Source organism: Electrophorus electricus, chromosome 1, assembly GCF_013358815.1.
Source record: "Electrophorus electricus isolate fEleEle1 chromosome 1, fEleEle1.pri, whole genome shotgun sequence".
In the NCBI taxonomy this organism is placed as follows: domain Eukaryota; kingdom Metazoa; phylum Chordata; class Actinopteri; order Gymnotiformes; family Gymnotidae; genus Electrophorus; species Electrophorus electricus.
In genome coordinates, this window is record NC_049535.1 from 25,017,151 (window position 1) to 25,032,787 (window position 15,637).

Genomic DNA, 15,637 nt, shown 5'->3' on the forward strand with positions numbered 1-15,637 from the left:
CTAACACTAGTTATCTGAAATTGTACATATAGCACAATGATCATTCAGGATTCAAACTAAAGTAGACACTTGGGCTAAGACATTCATTCACATCTAGGCTTTTTTTCCCCATCATTTAGGTTCCATTTGCGCTCATCTAATAAGGAGAAAATGACTAACAAAAAGCGCATTTTATTATTGGGCTTTATAATGTGTATTTAGATGCAAGACATGAATTCAGTCATGGTGTACATTTCCTGATTCACCAGGGTCTTGTCAGATAAAGTGAACAATTTCAAGCATATACATGAAGTTACTCAGGAGCTACACAACATTTTCCACTGGGTGTCCTAGACATCTCCAAAGTGCCCCAAAACCTCTCCAAATGTACAAAAGGTCGTAAGTCAATATATATTAAGAGTGCATTTTTCTGCTAAAACATCACAATGTTTGAAAACTTACTAAAAGACAATATTGGCTTCATTGTTAAGTTTAATTGATAAATGGCAAAAGGATATTGACTTCTTTGCTATTAGCTTAGTAGCTAATAGGCTAAATATTAAAAGCGGGAGATACTATAATACTGTAAATGCTGTAATACTGCAAATAAATGGTATGCATTCTCATATGCACAAAAGTTCATTTAGCCTTTAAAAAAGTTCATTTTTAAAAGATTCTTACCATCACAAATGCACATTCTTCCTCTTGTAGTCCATGCTAGAAGCCACTGAACGTCACTCTCAGCTTCTAGCTCATAACTCCAATTAAATCTCTTCCTTTCCATGATGTCCAAAAGTATGGGTGAGCAAATTATTCACTTAAAAATATCCATGACTGCATCAGTTCTGCACGCATGTGCTACACCTTGCCTGGCTAGATCACACAAGCAATGTTTTGCTGTGCACAATGCCCTCCCTCACTCAGTGGGTGACCATACAAGACAAATTGGGTGTCTACATTTTTATCCAAGGACGTACCATTTGCTGAAATGGCTGCCACGCCGGTTGCATTTTGTGAAGTAATTTGATAGTTCCCTCCAACACCTTGATACTCATAAGTGTGAACGGGCACCACTCAAAGAAAACTGCTCTTTATGGCCCAACAGCAACAACAGAATCTAAGAGCTAAGGGTTTTTGCTTTCTATTCAGCAAATGTGCTATGTGATTAACATGCATTTTGTGGTAACTAAAGTCTTGTATATTTTGTGTTGGGTTATGAAGGAAATGAACACATGTTTTTGTACAAAGATGTGAGCAAGCAAATAAAGAACTTTTATCATTCTATATACTGTTTAAACACATCATGCAGGTGCTTTGATGATAACTTCAGACTGTCATAAAATGTTCTTATATTGGAAGCCCTTTTTAAAAAGACTGGCCTGATTGTTGTGTAAATAAACAAAATAAACACAGTGTATTCAGCATGGGATTTTTGATGAACGGTTGCATGTAGACAGCTGAAAATTGGTAAGCAGGTACTTATTTCTAAAAATTTAAGTACATAGATTGTCTATATATGATTTAAGAATATTCAGTGCTATCAAGTGATTTGAGTATGCCAGATCGGGCCCACGGCCTAGAGGGCATCCCTGCAGTAGGAGGTTAGCATGACAATAAATTCTGATTCATTGCATCTTTGTTCATACAGTGAAAGTAACTGACTCAAGTATGAAACAGATTACAGAGTAATTCAGTTAATGTTAGTTGTTTTTGTGCAAGCTGTGTGAGGCCTGCCATTGCCTGTAAATAAAGGCTACCAGCAAACAGATGAGTACTTGGCTCCTCTTTGTTGCATTAATGGATTTCGATGTAGGGGAGAGCATAAGTAGCTAGCTCCAATCCTGTACAAGCCAACAGAACAGTGAAACATTAAGAACATCCAGAAGGTTTTATACAGGAAATTGAGAAGCTGTGCATTCCAGTCATGAAAATTCAAAGAATTTAGCACATTTGTTCAAAGAGGAAAGAATGTGTTCATATATAATGGAAATCACTTGAAAATAGAAACCCTGGCAGCTTTGATGCTTACAGCAAGGCAAGTGAAGTGTTCCAGTGCTAGACTAGAAAAAACATCTTGGTGCAAGGCATGACAGACGAAGGTCCAGTTCCATTTTTCCATTGCCCCTACCACTTATCCGTACCTCTGCATTTTGCACATTCATGCCTATGTGTATGGTGTCCTAATTGTTATTGAGATAGAAAGCTTGGGTGAAGTGTTAGGGCTACATGACCCTCCAAACAGAAGGATTCAGAGGCACAGTCCAAATGGAGTGTTACGAGTAATTTTTGAGAATGACTTGCAAATCTCTGGCAAGACGGCTGTGCAAGCAACCCACATGTGTAGCCTAAATCTCATCTTAATGTATAAAAATTATAACCATTGAAATTATATTAAAACAAAAAAGCACAATGTGTTATGGTCCTTTTCATAGAGCACTGCTAGTAGCCTGGTAATAAAACGGTGGTGGTGTTTGTTTTTTTTGTTGTTTTGTTTCGTGACCGATTGCATGAAATTCAAGTTGTGAACAACAAATGCAGACAACCACAAAAGGATGCCTACAACTCATGCAAGATTACCACATCTGAGGACTGCATATTGCCATTTACTACTACTGATGACCTATTGGGTTCTTGAAGGGTTGTCCCATTTCATAGGGGAAGATTTCAACCACTCTGTCCTGTAACTGTAACAACGGACAAGGGGACACTCGAAAACAAGGGATGTGGTAAAAATAGGAAATGGTATTAGGCAGAAGACTCTCCCTCTTTAGTGCTGCTGTACTTCTCCTTTGCATGATGTGCTGTAGCACAGTTCAATCTTTTCCCATTTCCACATTTTATTAGCTCATGAAAAGCTTGTTAACTGACAAGTGTAAATTGTGTTGTATACAGGCATTCTAGTTCAGGGGCAGGAAAACTCTTCTAGAAGTGTGCCTTTTAGTTTCTGTTTGGGTAAAAGATAATGGTAATGCAATCCAGGAATATTGTTTTGTACACATGAGTTTATTAAGGCAGAATTTGGATAATTATTGTAATCAATTAAAAAAGAAATCTGTTCGAGTGGAAACCTAGGTGGTTCTTTTTAGTGAGTGCTTGCTAAAGTCCTGTGGTTTGAAAAATATTCCTTCATTGAAGCATATACTTATGTTGTTAGAGGATAATCCTATAGTTCTGACTAAAGTCACTAGATGGCTCTGCAAAAAAGGAATGGAGCAATGTCTGCCACTAGAGAAGTACGTGGTAGCGCTAATCTCTTGAGGAGGAGCCATTTCAGTGCATTAAACCATACCAGTTCAATGCTGTTAGTCAAGTTAATCCTCTTTGCTGCCTCTGACATGTAAACGTCTATCTGATTTAGGCATATTAATGACCGTGATCATTGTCTTTTACAGCCAGTCTTGATCATTTTCCTTTTTGTGGCTCAGGGTCACTTGGAACACAAAGCTCTTTATGGTCCAAATGGCATTCCATTTTATCCCTCATGTAGGTTAGGGTTGTGCCATTAGATGATTCTGTAATTGATGGCTGACATTCGCCACGAAGTTGAACCAGCACCATGATGCCACAATCCACCTTTTCTATAGTACTTTTGTAAGACTACCGATAACCCACCTCCGTCATCATCCATTGCAATGTTTTCCTGTAGAAATCTTCATATGCCATTTAGGTAGACATTGCACAACCCTAATGTATGTTCGTACCTCCATCATCCATCTGATGAACCTTCCCATCTCCTCTATTTTTTTCCAGCTCCATCAGCAGGTGCCCTCTGTGGGCATGCTCCCCGGCCAGGGCACGCCCGTCGCTGGTCCGACGGCTGACCCAGAGAAGCGCAAGCTGATCCAGCAGCAGCTGGTCCTGCTGCTCCACGCCCACAAGTGCCAGCGGCGCGAGCAGGCCAACGGCGAGGTGCGCCCCTGCGCCCTTCCCCACTGCCGCACCATGAAGAATGTCCTCAATCACATGACTCACTGCCAGGCTGGCAAGTCCTGCCAAGGTGAGAGTACACGTAAACGTGCTGCTCTGCAATCACAGAAAAACATTTTTTGCCGCATGTCAGTGATTTTTAACAAAGCCCATATTGCTTCCTTTTTTGTTTTTTTGCTGCACATCTCTGTTGGTGGCCCTGCTTGAATGAAGACATTTGTTTTCATAAATCACTCTTTTGTTTTAGAGTTTATCTGAGCTCTGGACCCTGTGTGAACATGGAGTGGGTACCGGTCTCTAATGGTGTATCTGTCTTGGTGTCTATGGCTGTTCACTTTGCTTTGGAGCTTACTGCTGCACCACTGCCAGGAACCCTTTCCCTTATGCTTTGCTTATCCCATGTCTGATAGTTACTTTGCTTAGCTTTTGTTTGGATTATCCAATGTTCTTCTGTAGATTTTAAATTGAAATGAGTTTACATTGAATCTCATTCTATAGCCTAAATATAGGCCTATTAGTAATCCCAGTCTGTAGATATTTAAAAGGTTAGATGTATTTAAAGTTTTAGACTTAGGTTAGTTTAGTTAAATCCCAGTGTGTTACAAGATGATGTCTTTGATCAATGACACTCACTTGCAACATAGTTGGTTTAGTCTCCTCTGCTTCCTTACCTCCCTCCCTTGCTTCCTTTCTTACTATGTGTCTCTCTGACTGTTTCTTTCAGTGGCGCATTGTGCGTCCTCTAGACAGATTATTTCCCACTGGAAGAACTGCACTCGGCACGACTGCCCTGTCTGCCTTCCCCTGAAGACTGCCAGTGATAAGAGAAACCAACAGCGTAAGTCCCCTTTTTAGCAGCCAATATCATGTTTGTTACAGATGATTTTGCAAAAAGGGAGAAAACATCTATTACGTGAGCTAAGTAAAGCTAAAAAATGTTTTAAAACCTCCATTTACCTAATTCACAGGTTTAGAGATGTCCACCTGAAATGATACTGTTGAACCAAGCACAGAAAGTCTGTATCATGGTATTATTAACTACTTTTATAAGGTTTGAAAAACACCAACTTTGCAATAAATACTTTTATGGCATAGTAATCCTTTTTTTGGAAATGCCTGGCTTTAGGGAGCATTTTTTTTCTTTTGAATTTAGCATCTGGTTTATTTATGCTTTTAACTGTCTAGCATTATACGTACATTTACACTTCTGCTCAGACAAGATGGACCTAAACTAGTGCTGCAGAACACACCACAAAGTAATGTAGCTTGCTACATATTTGTGATGGCAGCTCATATTGGCTGGGCCCGACCTGCGCTTAGGGGAAGATGTTCTATGTTTTGTTCTGCTTGCTGCCACCTGCAGGCTGGTTGGTGACAAATGCGTGAGCAGCGCAGCAGATTCCATCAGGCAGTAGGCCTGTAATCTGACACGGTGGGGAAGGGCCCCTGCGCCTCAGCTGACAGAGGGGCAGGGCAGACAAAGGTCCTGGTCTCTGATTGGACAGATGATCACTGAATTGTTTAAATCCCCAGTAGCAGCAACAGAAGCACGCGTTTCAGGCCATCTGCAGTTCCACATTGTGCCGCTAAGCTTACATGTGATATACCCGGGCAGTTTGCTGCATTACAAATATAATATTGATTTTAACAGAATTATCCCCCCCCCTTTACAGTTAATTGGGAAAATACAGCTGAATCAAAATTTCATCTTTCAGCCTTCATCCTCATATTTTGTTGCCTTTTTTGTGTGTGTGTGTGTGTGTGTGTGTTGGGGTTCTTTAGCTATGCTGAGTTCCCCCAGCACTGGCATGCAAGCACCCATGGGGGCAGTGGGTGCCAGCCAGCCTACCGCACCCAACCTCAACAGCGCCACCCACATAGACCCCAGCTCTATGCAGAGAGCGTATGCGGCCCTGGGCCTCCCCTACGTGAACCAGTCTGTACCGCAGACACAGGTCTTGGGCCAGCCGGCTCCACAGACCCAGCAGCAGCAACAGCTGAGGTCCATGAACACGCTAGGTATGAATTTTGCATTAAACACCTAAATGTAATTGCTCTAAATATATGAATTCTAAAATGGATTGTTTTTTACCACCCCTCCTTCTATTGAATGCCACAGGCAGATTTTTACAGTTTGATGGTTAAGTGCTACGTGTTCTTTATCATAGATCTAAAAATGATGAGATATAAAACCTCGTAGAAGAAAAATAGATTGTTTTATGTAGCTGGCAAAATACCACATAAAACGCACAGAACACTTCACACCCAAAATGTATGTGGCATGTTTAACTATGGCATTTAACTGCTTTTAGCAAACGGATTGGCCTATTTCCATCCATTCAGTTTCATATTAGATTGTGTCAGTTAGCCTTTTTAAACAAATCACCAGAATTCCATGCTAAATGTTCCTCGCGTTTAGTGTCTGTGTGTGTTCATGCCTATATATCTGGTCTCTGCTGGCCCTTCAGGCACTAACCAGATGAGCATGGGGGGGAACGGTATGGGCGTACCCACTGGCGATCAGACGAGTCTCCACACTGACTCATCCCTCCCCTCATCCCTCAACAAGTGAGTCTGTCCCTTTTCCACTTGTCACCTCGAACCTCACATACCACAGCCTGATTAGAAAATATCTAACACAAAGAGCAGACATGCAAACCAAGCTGACACTAAAACCTTGCATTTAGAAAATAAATGGTTCGGCGTCATAAACATTTGCTGACTTGTGGTGTGTAATTTCAACGTTTAATGGATCCCTTACAGCCAGCTGATGTCAGACGGCTCCACCGTGGGAGGCATGGGGAACCTGCCATCAGCAACGGCGCCCTCTATGCCTGGCATGAAGAAGGCTTGGCATGAGCACGTCACTCAGGACCTGCGCAACCACCTCGTGCACAAACTGTGAGGGCATCGGCGAGTTCATGTACCTGTGTGGCCAGCTACGCTCTATAGTTAATGTACCTGTGTGACCACTGGATAATGTACCTGTATGCTTGGCTTGCTACTGTGCTGCATGGCTACCTAACCACTACTTTTAAAGTAGCTACATGCCTATTTTGCTGCTATGGTTATAGTACCTGTATGACGTGCTGTCAATTGTGGTTAATGTATCTGTATGGCTAGCTTAATTTAAAATTCTCTATCTCCCACAGAGTTCAAGCCATATTCCCCACTCCAGACCCTGCAGCACTGAAGGACAGACGAATGGAGAACTTGGTGGCGTATGCCCGGAAGGTGGAGGGTGACATGTATGAGTCTGCCAACAGCAGGGTATGCTGCTTCTGTTGACCTCTTTGTACTAAATAAACATGCCAAGTACACAGTGCGCATCTCTTGGGTTAGTCATGCAAAATCTTAACATTAATATGTGGGTTGTGGTTCTTTTTTTAAAGGATGAGTATTACCACTTACTAGCTGAGAAGATCTATAAGATTCAGAAGGAACTGGAAGAGAAGAGGAAATCCAGACTACAGAAACAGCCTCCCATGGGGGTGCAGCAGCCTGGTCTTCCCCAGCCTAATGCCATGGGACCCACACAAACCATTCGGCCACCAAGTGAGTGTGGGCCTCACCCCATTCAGTCTTGCCCATTGCGTTTTAATTGTGGAGGTGTAATACTTTTGATAATGCTGTGCCTAAAGTTAAGGTATTTTTGTCTTATGTCCTTTGGCTCTCTCCCCTCAGATGGACCTGTGCCTATGTCCAGTGTGCCAAACCAAATGATGGGCCGTATGCAGGTTCCTCAAGGTTGGTCTCTGTTTCCATCTTCAACATGCGTCACTCTTCTAATCCTTTTTAATATACTACAATGCATTGCGGTGTGTATATTCTCATCCTTCTCACCAGTATAATAGCAATCGGTTGTTCTATAGCTTAATTTTGTATGTTATTATCGGTTTGCACATTAGTGTTTTTGATAACGTATGTGAGGTAGAGGTCATACCTTTGTTTTTGTTTGCTCTCCAGGGTTAAATCAGTTTAATCCCATGGCAATGCAGAACGTGCAGATGTCTCAGTCGCCGGTCGGATCCCGTGCAGCTTCCCCAATGAACCACCCAGCTCAAATGAACATGGCATCTGTTCCTGCGGTGAACACCTCTCTACATTTCAGCGTCTATTACCATATCTCCTCATCCCCCCCGGTTCTACAAGAAAAGTACAACATGAATTTTTCAGTTGACACTGACAACTTGATCACTTTTGTTTATTTTTTCTTTTCATTGTTTAGCAGATGGGTATGTCTCCTTCAAGGATGCTGCAAGGCCAAAGCATGATGGGAGCCCATGCAAACAACATGGTGGGCCAGACATCCAACCAGAACCAGTTTATGAACCAGACACAGTTCTCAGCTTCTGCAGCGGGCATGAATGTGAATGTGACCCTGGCCCAGCAGGCAGGACAGGCCGCTGGTACACAGGTGAGAGCAAACATGCTTTATGTGTGAGTAAATTTCCCCAATTATAGCCCTTGAATGCACTTTACCTTTTGGACACAATGCTGTGGGGGATGTTGGACAAGAATGAGTACTGCTTGGGATGGAGTGATGTGCGCACAGGTGTTGGACAAAATGTTAGACTACATTTTATTGAGTAGAATACACTGGGCAGATTTACTTTGGTATGTTATTATTTTAGACTGCTGTATGTTGATTATCCAAAATATTTTAGTTTTGAAAATATATCTTAACAATAAATTCTGCTATACAGTTGAATTGTAGGTGAAGCTTTTGTAAGAAACAATATAGTAAAATATTGTCAGTATATACAAGAAGATATATTGTCTATTTTAGTATTTGCTGTTTTAATGTTTGGTATTTGGCTACCTTCTCTACAACCCAGAACATCACTGCTCAAACAATTCACCAGCCATTGTTTTAGGTTTATCATCTTATATTCATAAGCAATAACATGTGAAGTCTTGCATGATGTCAGGTGTGCATGTGTGTGAGTGCATATCCACTCACTCGGCCAGTGTGCCCTGTGTGTCTCCTCTGCAGCCTCAGCAGTCGAACTCTAACCTCTCCCTGAATGCTCTGGGCTCCCTGGCTCCCCAGCTGCCCTGTGGCCCAGCGGGCCAGGCTGCCCTGCGTGCCACTCCTCCACCTCCCACTTCCTCCCAAGTAGCCCCCAACCTGCAGCAGCACCAGGCTCAGCCATCCACACCCGCCTCCACTGGGGGCCAGGCCACCCCCACACACATCCCCAGTGGCCTCCCTCGCCCCCCGTCCGCTCTGGGCTCCTCTCCTGCCCCCTCCCAGCCGCTCACACCCCTGCAGTCCCAGCCTGAGCCCCCCATGCAGATGCAGCAACCAGCCTCTGAGCAAGCGCAGCACCCCACCACTCCGGTAAGGCACATCCAGGGCCTTGGCATAGTGCAATAATGTCACTGCGCAGATCACGGCTTTTAGCTCTGTAGTAGTAGCACAAGGAGCTCAAACCCTGCTCTGCCAACAGTATGCCCTTGCTTTAAATTTTCCACCCATCAGATGAGATTTTGGAAATGGGGGGGGGCAATGTATGCTCTTCATTTTTTCTTTTTTTTGGTTTTCATTTGGTTGTCATTTTTTGAAATTGAAACTCCACAGCTCTCTCAGGCAGCAGGTAGCGTGGATAATCGGGTCCCCACACCTGCGTCGGTGGCCGAGAGCCACTCCCAACAGACATTGCCAGATTTCCCCCCCGCTGAGAACAAAGCGGAGTCAGGAGAAGACGAGCAGGACTTTGAGACTGGCAAGAAACGACCCGAGTTCAAGACGGAGGTGGGACTCCTGTGTACTTTTCAGAGGCCATTTCATAGCTGACTTCTCAGCACCTGACAAATGGAGCATGCTGTAGATTGAATGCATGTGTTGCATGTGATGGTTTTTTCGCCTTTAGCAGAGCGAACTTTGTTGATCCTGTTTCAGGATGATGATGTCAAGCCTTTACCTGTGAAGAAGGAGGAGCCAGAGAGTTCAGAGCCTAAGCAGGAGCCAATGGAGACAGAGGAGAAGAAACCAGAGATAAAGGCAGAGGCCAAAGAAGAGGAGGACACAGAGCCCTCCAGTACTTCATCCACTCAGTCTGCCCAGACACGCAAGAAAAGTAAAGACTTTTGTTTTAAGATAGTTTTTGTTTGTTCTGCAGGTCTTGCCAAGCTGTGTTCCTTAATCTGTTCTGAAAGACTGAAGCCCTTCCATGATGATCTTTGATCTTTTCTCAGTCTTTAAGCCTGAAGAGCTGAGACAGGCCCTGATGCCCACGTTGGAGGCTCTGTATAGGCAGGATCCGGAGTCACTGCCCTTCCGCCAGCCCGTGGACCCCATGCTTCTGGGCATTCCGGTACACCACTCTAATCTTCCAGAGTATTGCATTTTAGAGAGTTACCGGATGATGCAAGGAAGTAGTTAATTGTGTTCTTCTGTTATGTATCATTTGTTAGGACTACTTTGATATTGTAAAGAATCCCATTGACTTGTCAACCATCAAGCGAAAGCTGGACACGGGGCAGTACCAGGAGCCGTGGCAGTATGTAGACGACATCTGGCTGATGTTCAACAATGCTTGGCTCTACAACCGCAAGACTTCAAGGGTCTACAAATATTGTTCCAAACTGGCTGAGGTGTTTGAGCAGGAGATTGACCCAGTCATGCAGGGTCTGGGCTATTGCTGTGGGAGAAAGGTGAGAACAGTAGTCCACACAGCTCTAAGTTTTACCAGTTATATAGTAGCCCCATCCTGGAAAAAATGTCAAAATTGTATGCAAGAAGGGGACTGTGACTTCAGTTCCACTGGTAGACATTATGGTGATGTGCATGTGACCACATGCACATTATGGTGATGTGCATGTCAACCAGTTGAACTGCCAGATAAAGTTTGAAGCATCTTTCTTTTTTGCATTCAACCAAATGCCTTAAAAGTCAACACTTTGCAGCCAACCAATGTCTAATCGAGCACCATTTTGCAAAATGTAGATGTGTGCTGCTTTTCACTATATTGCACATTAGGCAGTGATCCACACACTGCCTCATGGGTGAAATAAAAATCAGATGAAAGGACTGAATAAACTAGGTCTCAAGAAAGGCTTCATACATCACAGCAAAATAAAAGAGGACATTAAATAGTGCAACAAAAACTGTGTCTCAGCAAGGCTGTGTGTCACTGCAGAACCGTGGAGGTGATAGAAGCAATCAATGATTTTCCTTGGGTTTCTCCAGCTATAATTACAAGCAGAAGAACAGTATCATTTGCCTGTACATGTAGCCCAGTAAAGCTATTGTAATGGGCAGTGACCTGCGCTTCCATACTGTTGATTAATGCAGGGCCACAATGTTCTCCTCCATAGATGTAGAAAATGACTAGAGCTCCTGGCAGAAAACACAAATCTATCTTTTCACCCAACACTCAAGAGGCTGTCCTGATTCTGCATGGTCCTGTGTGCACCAGGAGCGTTTTCCTAATTGACATTAATTGTATGAAAGACACGCTTCAACTAAAGTAGTCTTTGCCTTCAGATCATACATTCGATATTGGGTGCATCTTAAAGGTGAACAGTAGTTCACATGACACACCTCGCACAGCGTTTGCAGTTGCTATGTCTGTAAAAACACCTGCACACATTTTCCACGGCTTTCACTCTTGGTCCACTGTTAGCAGTGAGAGAAAGGGATTCCAGCATTCTAGGCTCGCCTGCGGGTCGTACAAACATAGGTTTGCTATGTGACATGAATGGTGCCACGTTAGCAATGGTAGACTCCTGTGGATCACCCATGCAACTAAACTAAGAAGCCCAAAGCACTGTAATGTGAATGTCATTTGGTATAATGTTAGTGTCACCAGGGAATGAGCCAAGTGTCTGGTTGATGTCTATAGCAATCAACCAAAGTTGTCTGTTTCAGTACATTTAATCTACAATGTGCTGTATATATTTTGATTGAATGTGAATGTAAGCCTCTTCAATCTGAGGACCTAAAGACCAGATGAGTTTGTATACTGTTCGCTTGACATTGTTCCTCTGCCTCTCCACAGTATGAGTTCTCACCTCAGACTCTGTGCTGCTATGGCAAGCAGCTATGCACCATCTCCAGAGACGGCACATATTACAGCTACCAGAACAGGTATCTGCATGCTGACTCTTATAAGAATGAAGGAGGGGTGATGGACAGTGGTGCGCCAAGAAAACAGTGTTATCTCATACTGGAGTTCTCTAGGATGGAGTTCTCTGCTTATGATTGTTCAAGTTTCAGTTCAAAATGGAGCTCAAGATATTCCACATTGCCTAATGTTGCCTGCATTTCTCGTTTGCTCCCCCTGCTGTTCAAAAGATGCAATTATCGCACCAAAAATGTACTCATCTTAAAATAGCTTATACAGTAGGATACTCCACAAAATATCTTGCTTCATTCAGTCTTTATAGCAGTAAACAAGTGACTTAAATAACAAAATCAAATTAAATAAATTTTAATGAATCTGCAATGTTATGCAACCTGCTTGTAAACAAATGTAAATCACATTTACCTTGTGATTTATGGAATATAATAATAAATCTTGAGTTTTAAATATGATGTTAAGTTATTGGTGCAAATACAAAACCATTATTTCAGATTTCGCTTTAGGGTCCAGCAACATCTGTGAATGCTTATGCATCCCTTTTTCATCATTCAAACTATATTCAGTAACACTAGGGTCCAGTTTTTCCAGATTTCATGAGATCAGAACCTGGACTACTGGTTTAGATTAAAATGAACAAGTGGAAAAGCAGATCTTTCAGTGTTTCATGCAATCCAGAATCCAAAGTCTGATTGTGTAGCTTTTAGAGAAGTTAGTCCTTGACACGTTATGCCCCCTGTATTCTCTTATTACCAATTGTCTTCACCATTTGTTTATTGAATGATTTATTAGTAAAATTTATTGTTTGTGTATTGTTCATTGCAATTGAAATAGAAAGGTTCATTTCTCTTTAGTGCATGTGCAGAATATTTATACCATTCCTTATCTGTGGCTATTAGTATTAAACAGCAAGTCTTTGTGATCCTAGTGTGAATGCTAACCTGCTTTGCCTTGGCCTGTCTGGTCTGTCTCATCTCACTACCGGCCCACATGGTCTGCACTCTTGTGCTGTGCTGCTGTCCATGTGCCTTTGCTGTTGTGTACTGGGTCCAGTTCACCCCAATATGGCCTTCTTGCCAACAGGTATCACTTTTGTGAGAAGTGCTTCAACGAGATCCAGGGTGACAGCGTCACCCTTGGGGATGACCCTGCACAGCCACAGACGTAAGTGGGATCCCTTATAGAGCATGCTGGCATGTGCGCTAGCAAGGCTTCTGAGTTAGAGGAGAAGCAGCGCTGAGCCTGGAGGGGTGGGGTTGGGGGCTTTATGGGCGGGGTGTCAATTCAAAATGACACATTCCTTCTCTTATTCAGAATAAGTCAGTGAACGAAATCTTTGGAGAAAGTATGAAAATTCATCCATCCATTCAGCTGTTTATTGTATATCTACATACACATAGATTTTGCTGTACTATTGTGGTTTATTTTTTAATCAGTGATGTAAAGAAATTTATGTAATTAAGCCATTTGGTGCTAGTGGAATTTTAATTACTTTAGACCTTTAATAAGTGTGGATGGTTTACTCATATGAACCTGTATAAAATAAACAGCATTTATGCTGACTTCTCGAATCTTTTACATGAAGACTTGATTAAACTCTTGACATCTCCTGTTGCAACCTATTGTGCAAGCTTGTGGTCACTGATTATTAATTGCAAATTATTCTCTCTACACAGTATGATTTCAAAGGAACAGTTTGAGAAAAAGAAAAATGACATGTTGGACCCGGAGCCGTAAGTAAAACTACCAGACAAACACCAGCTCTTAAGTAGTGGTGTCTCCTGTGCATTTTAGAACACTTTTATTTAGAATTATGCTGTTTGTTGAAATGCTTGTTTTTGTTTCAAACAGGTTTGTTGAATGTAAAGACTGCGGGCGTAAGATGCATCAGATCTGTGTGCTGCACTATGATGTCATCTGGCCGTCAGGGTGAGTGCCTATGCCTGGCTCTGCCAGAACGATCTGTCATGCAGAGTTTGTGCTGATCAGCTTTTGTTTTTCTAACGGTCCTTTAACAGGTTTGTCTGTGACAATTGTCTTAAGAAGTCGGGGAAAGCAAGAAAGGAGAACAAGTTTTCTGCTAAAAGTACGAGGTTTAAAGGTTACTTCCTCATTTTATGTAGACAGAAATGCATATAGGGATAGTTTGATTAATCTGTGTGTTTGAGCATTTGCTTTCACTCTTCTAGGATTACAGACTACAAGGCTTGGCACGTATATAGAGGACCGTGTGAATAAATACTTGAAGAGGCAGAACCACCCTGAGGCTGGTGAGGTCTTTGTGCGGGTTGTGGCCAGCTCTGACAAGACGGTTGAAGTCAAACCTGGGATGAAATCTAGGTAACTGATAAATAACTGACCCACTAAGATGAATATTGACATGTCCTTTTGCCTCTTTCATTGTCAGATTTCATTCATTGCTACATAATTGATCCTCCTAACTTTTGTTCATTTGTAACGGGTCTAACCTGTTACAAATGTATGTTAAAAAAAAATAAAAATCATATGTGGGGGAAAATGTAAAATACAAAATTTAATAAACACTTAGTGCATCACAAATTTGCGTCACACATCCAAGTCGTCTTGGAGCACAACACAATGCAGAGATTGCCACTTGGCTTTTGAAGCTTGCAGATTTCAGTATGAGTGAACTCCCCTTTGGTGTTAACCAGCCAGTGACTGCTGAAATCCTGTAAAATGGTATTGATGCCATCTAACTATAGTAGTGTTAAAAGGCACTTTGGGTTAATCAGAGATTTTGCTAGATACCAGTTAATTTGTTTTACCATTTGAAATGGTACCATTTTAGAAGTCATACCAGCTGACCAACTGAGCAACACAAGTGACCAGGAAGTGAATGGGCACAGATGCTCTTATTTTTCTAACCCCTTTTAAAGTAAAATGCAGTAATTTGATATTTTCTCTGAAGGTTTGTTGACTCGAGGGAGATGCCAGACAGTTTTCCATACCGAACCAAAGCACTTTTTGCATTTGAAGAGATAGATGGAGTGGATGTGTGTTTCTTTGGCATGCATGTCCAAGAGTATGGCTCTGAGTGCCCCTTCCCCAACACCAGGTAATCACACTCAAATAATAGTCCTGCCACTTAATGAACCATTTTCTTTTTCTGTTGTACACGAAGAAATATAAAATGCTAATCTTTCTGCCTCTGGGCTTTGCTGTTTTTTTCCAGGCGGGTATACATATCATATCTCGACAGTATTCACTTCTTCAAGCCTAGGATGCTCAGAACTGCTGTCTACCATGAAATCCTGATCGGGTATCTGGAGTATGTCAAGAAACTTGGGTAAGATTTGTACTCCTTTCAAATTGGAAGCAGAATATATATTGATGTGTTGTCTCCATCTGACTAAACAGTAGTGTCCTCATTACAACTCATTGAAAGAAATGTTTTTTAATATTTATTACAAGAACGGCAGAGCTAACTGTGGTGATTTTTCCAATATGCAGATATGTGACGGGTCACATCTGGGCCTGCCCCCCAAGTGAAGGAGATGATTACATATTCCACTGTCACCCTCCTGATCAGAAGATCCCCAAGCCCAAGAGACTCCAGGAGTGGTACCGCAAAATGTTGGACAAAGCCTTTGCAGAAAGAATCATTCACGACTACAAGGTGAGTC

At 42.3% G+C, this 15,637-nt stretch overlaps 1 protein-coding gene across 4 annotated transcripts in view; it reads left to right on the top strand.

Annotated features, from left to right (window-relative positions):
• Positions 1–15,637, top strand: part of crebbpb (CREB binding protein b) — a 30,206-nt gene that overhangs the window by 9,922 nt on the left and 4,647 nt on the right. The window contains exons 4-27 of one of the 4 annotated variants that reach the window (XM_027009086.2): positions 3,730–3,976; positions 4,631–4,744; positions 5,689–5,925; positions 6,375–6,474; positions 6,670–6,807; positions 7,059–7,176; positions 7,299–7,461; positions 7,591–7,653; positions 7,873–7,994; positions 8,135–8,323; positions 8,903–9,250; positions 9,491–9,664; positions 9,812–9,989; positions 10,108–10,226; positions 10,327–10,566; positions 11,913–12,001; positions 13,077–13,157; positions 13,670–13,726; positions 13,845–13,922; positions 14,012–14,079; positions 14,183–14,333; positions 14,923–15,069; positions 15,187–15,300; positions 15,465–15,630. In XM_027009086.2, the coding sequence (XP_026864887.2) occupies positions 3,730–3,976; positions 4,631–4,744; positions 5,689–5,925; positions 6,375–6,474; positions 6,670–6,807; positions 7,059–7,176; positions 7,299–7,461; positions 7,591–7,653; positions 7,873–7,994; positions 8,135–8,323; positions 8,903–9,250; positions 9,491–9,664; positions 9,812–9,989; positions 10,108–10,226; positions 10,327–10,566; positions 11,913–12,001; positions 13,077–13,157; positions 13,670–13,726; positions 13,845–13,922; positions 14,012–14,079; positions 14,183–14,333; positions 14,923–15,069; positions 15,187–15,300; positions 15,465–15,630 (3,501 nt within the window). The remainder of the gene's footprint in view (positions 1–3,729; positions 3,977–4,630; positions 4,745–5,688; positions 5,926–6,374; positions 6,475–6,669; positions 6,808–7,058; positions 7,177–7,298; positions 7,462–7,590; positions 7,654–7,872; positions 7,995–8,134; positions 8,324–8,902; positions 9,251–9,490; positions 9,665–9,811; positions 9,990–10,107; positions 10,227–10,326; positions 10,567–11,912; positions 12,002–13,076; positions 13,158–13,669; positions 13,727–13,844; positions 13,923–14,011; positions 14,080–14,182; positions 14,334–14,922; positions 15,070–15,186; positions 15,301–15,464; positions 15,631–15,637) is intronic. The other 3 variants (XM_027009087.2, XM_027009088.2, XM_027009089.2) reach the window with 3 other exon arrangements.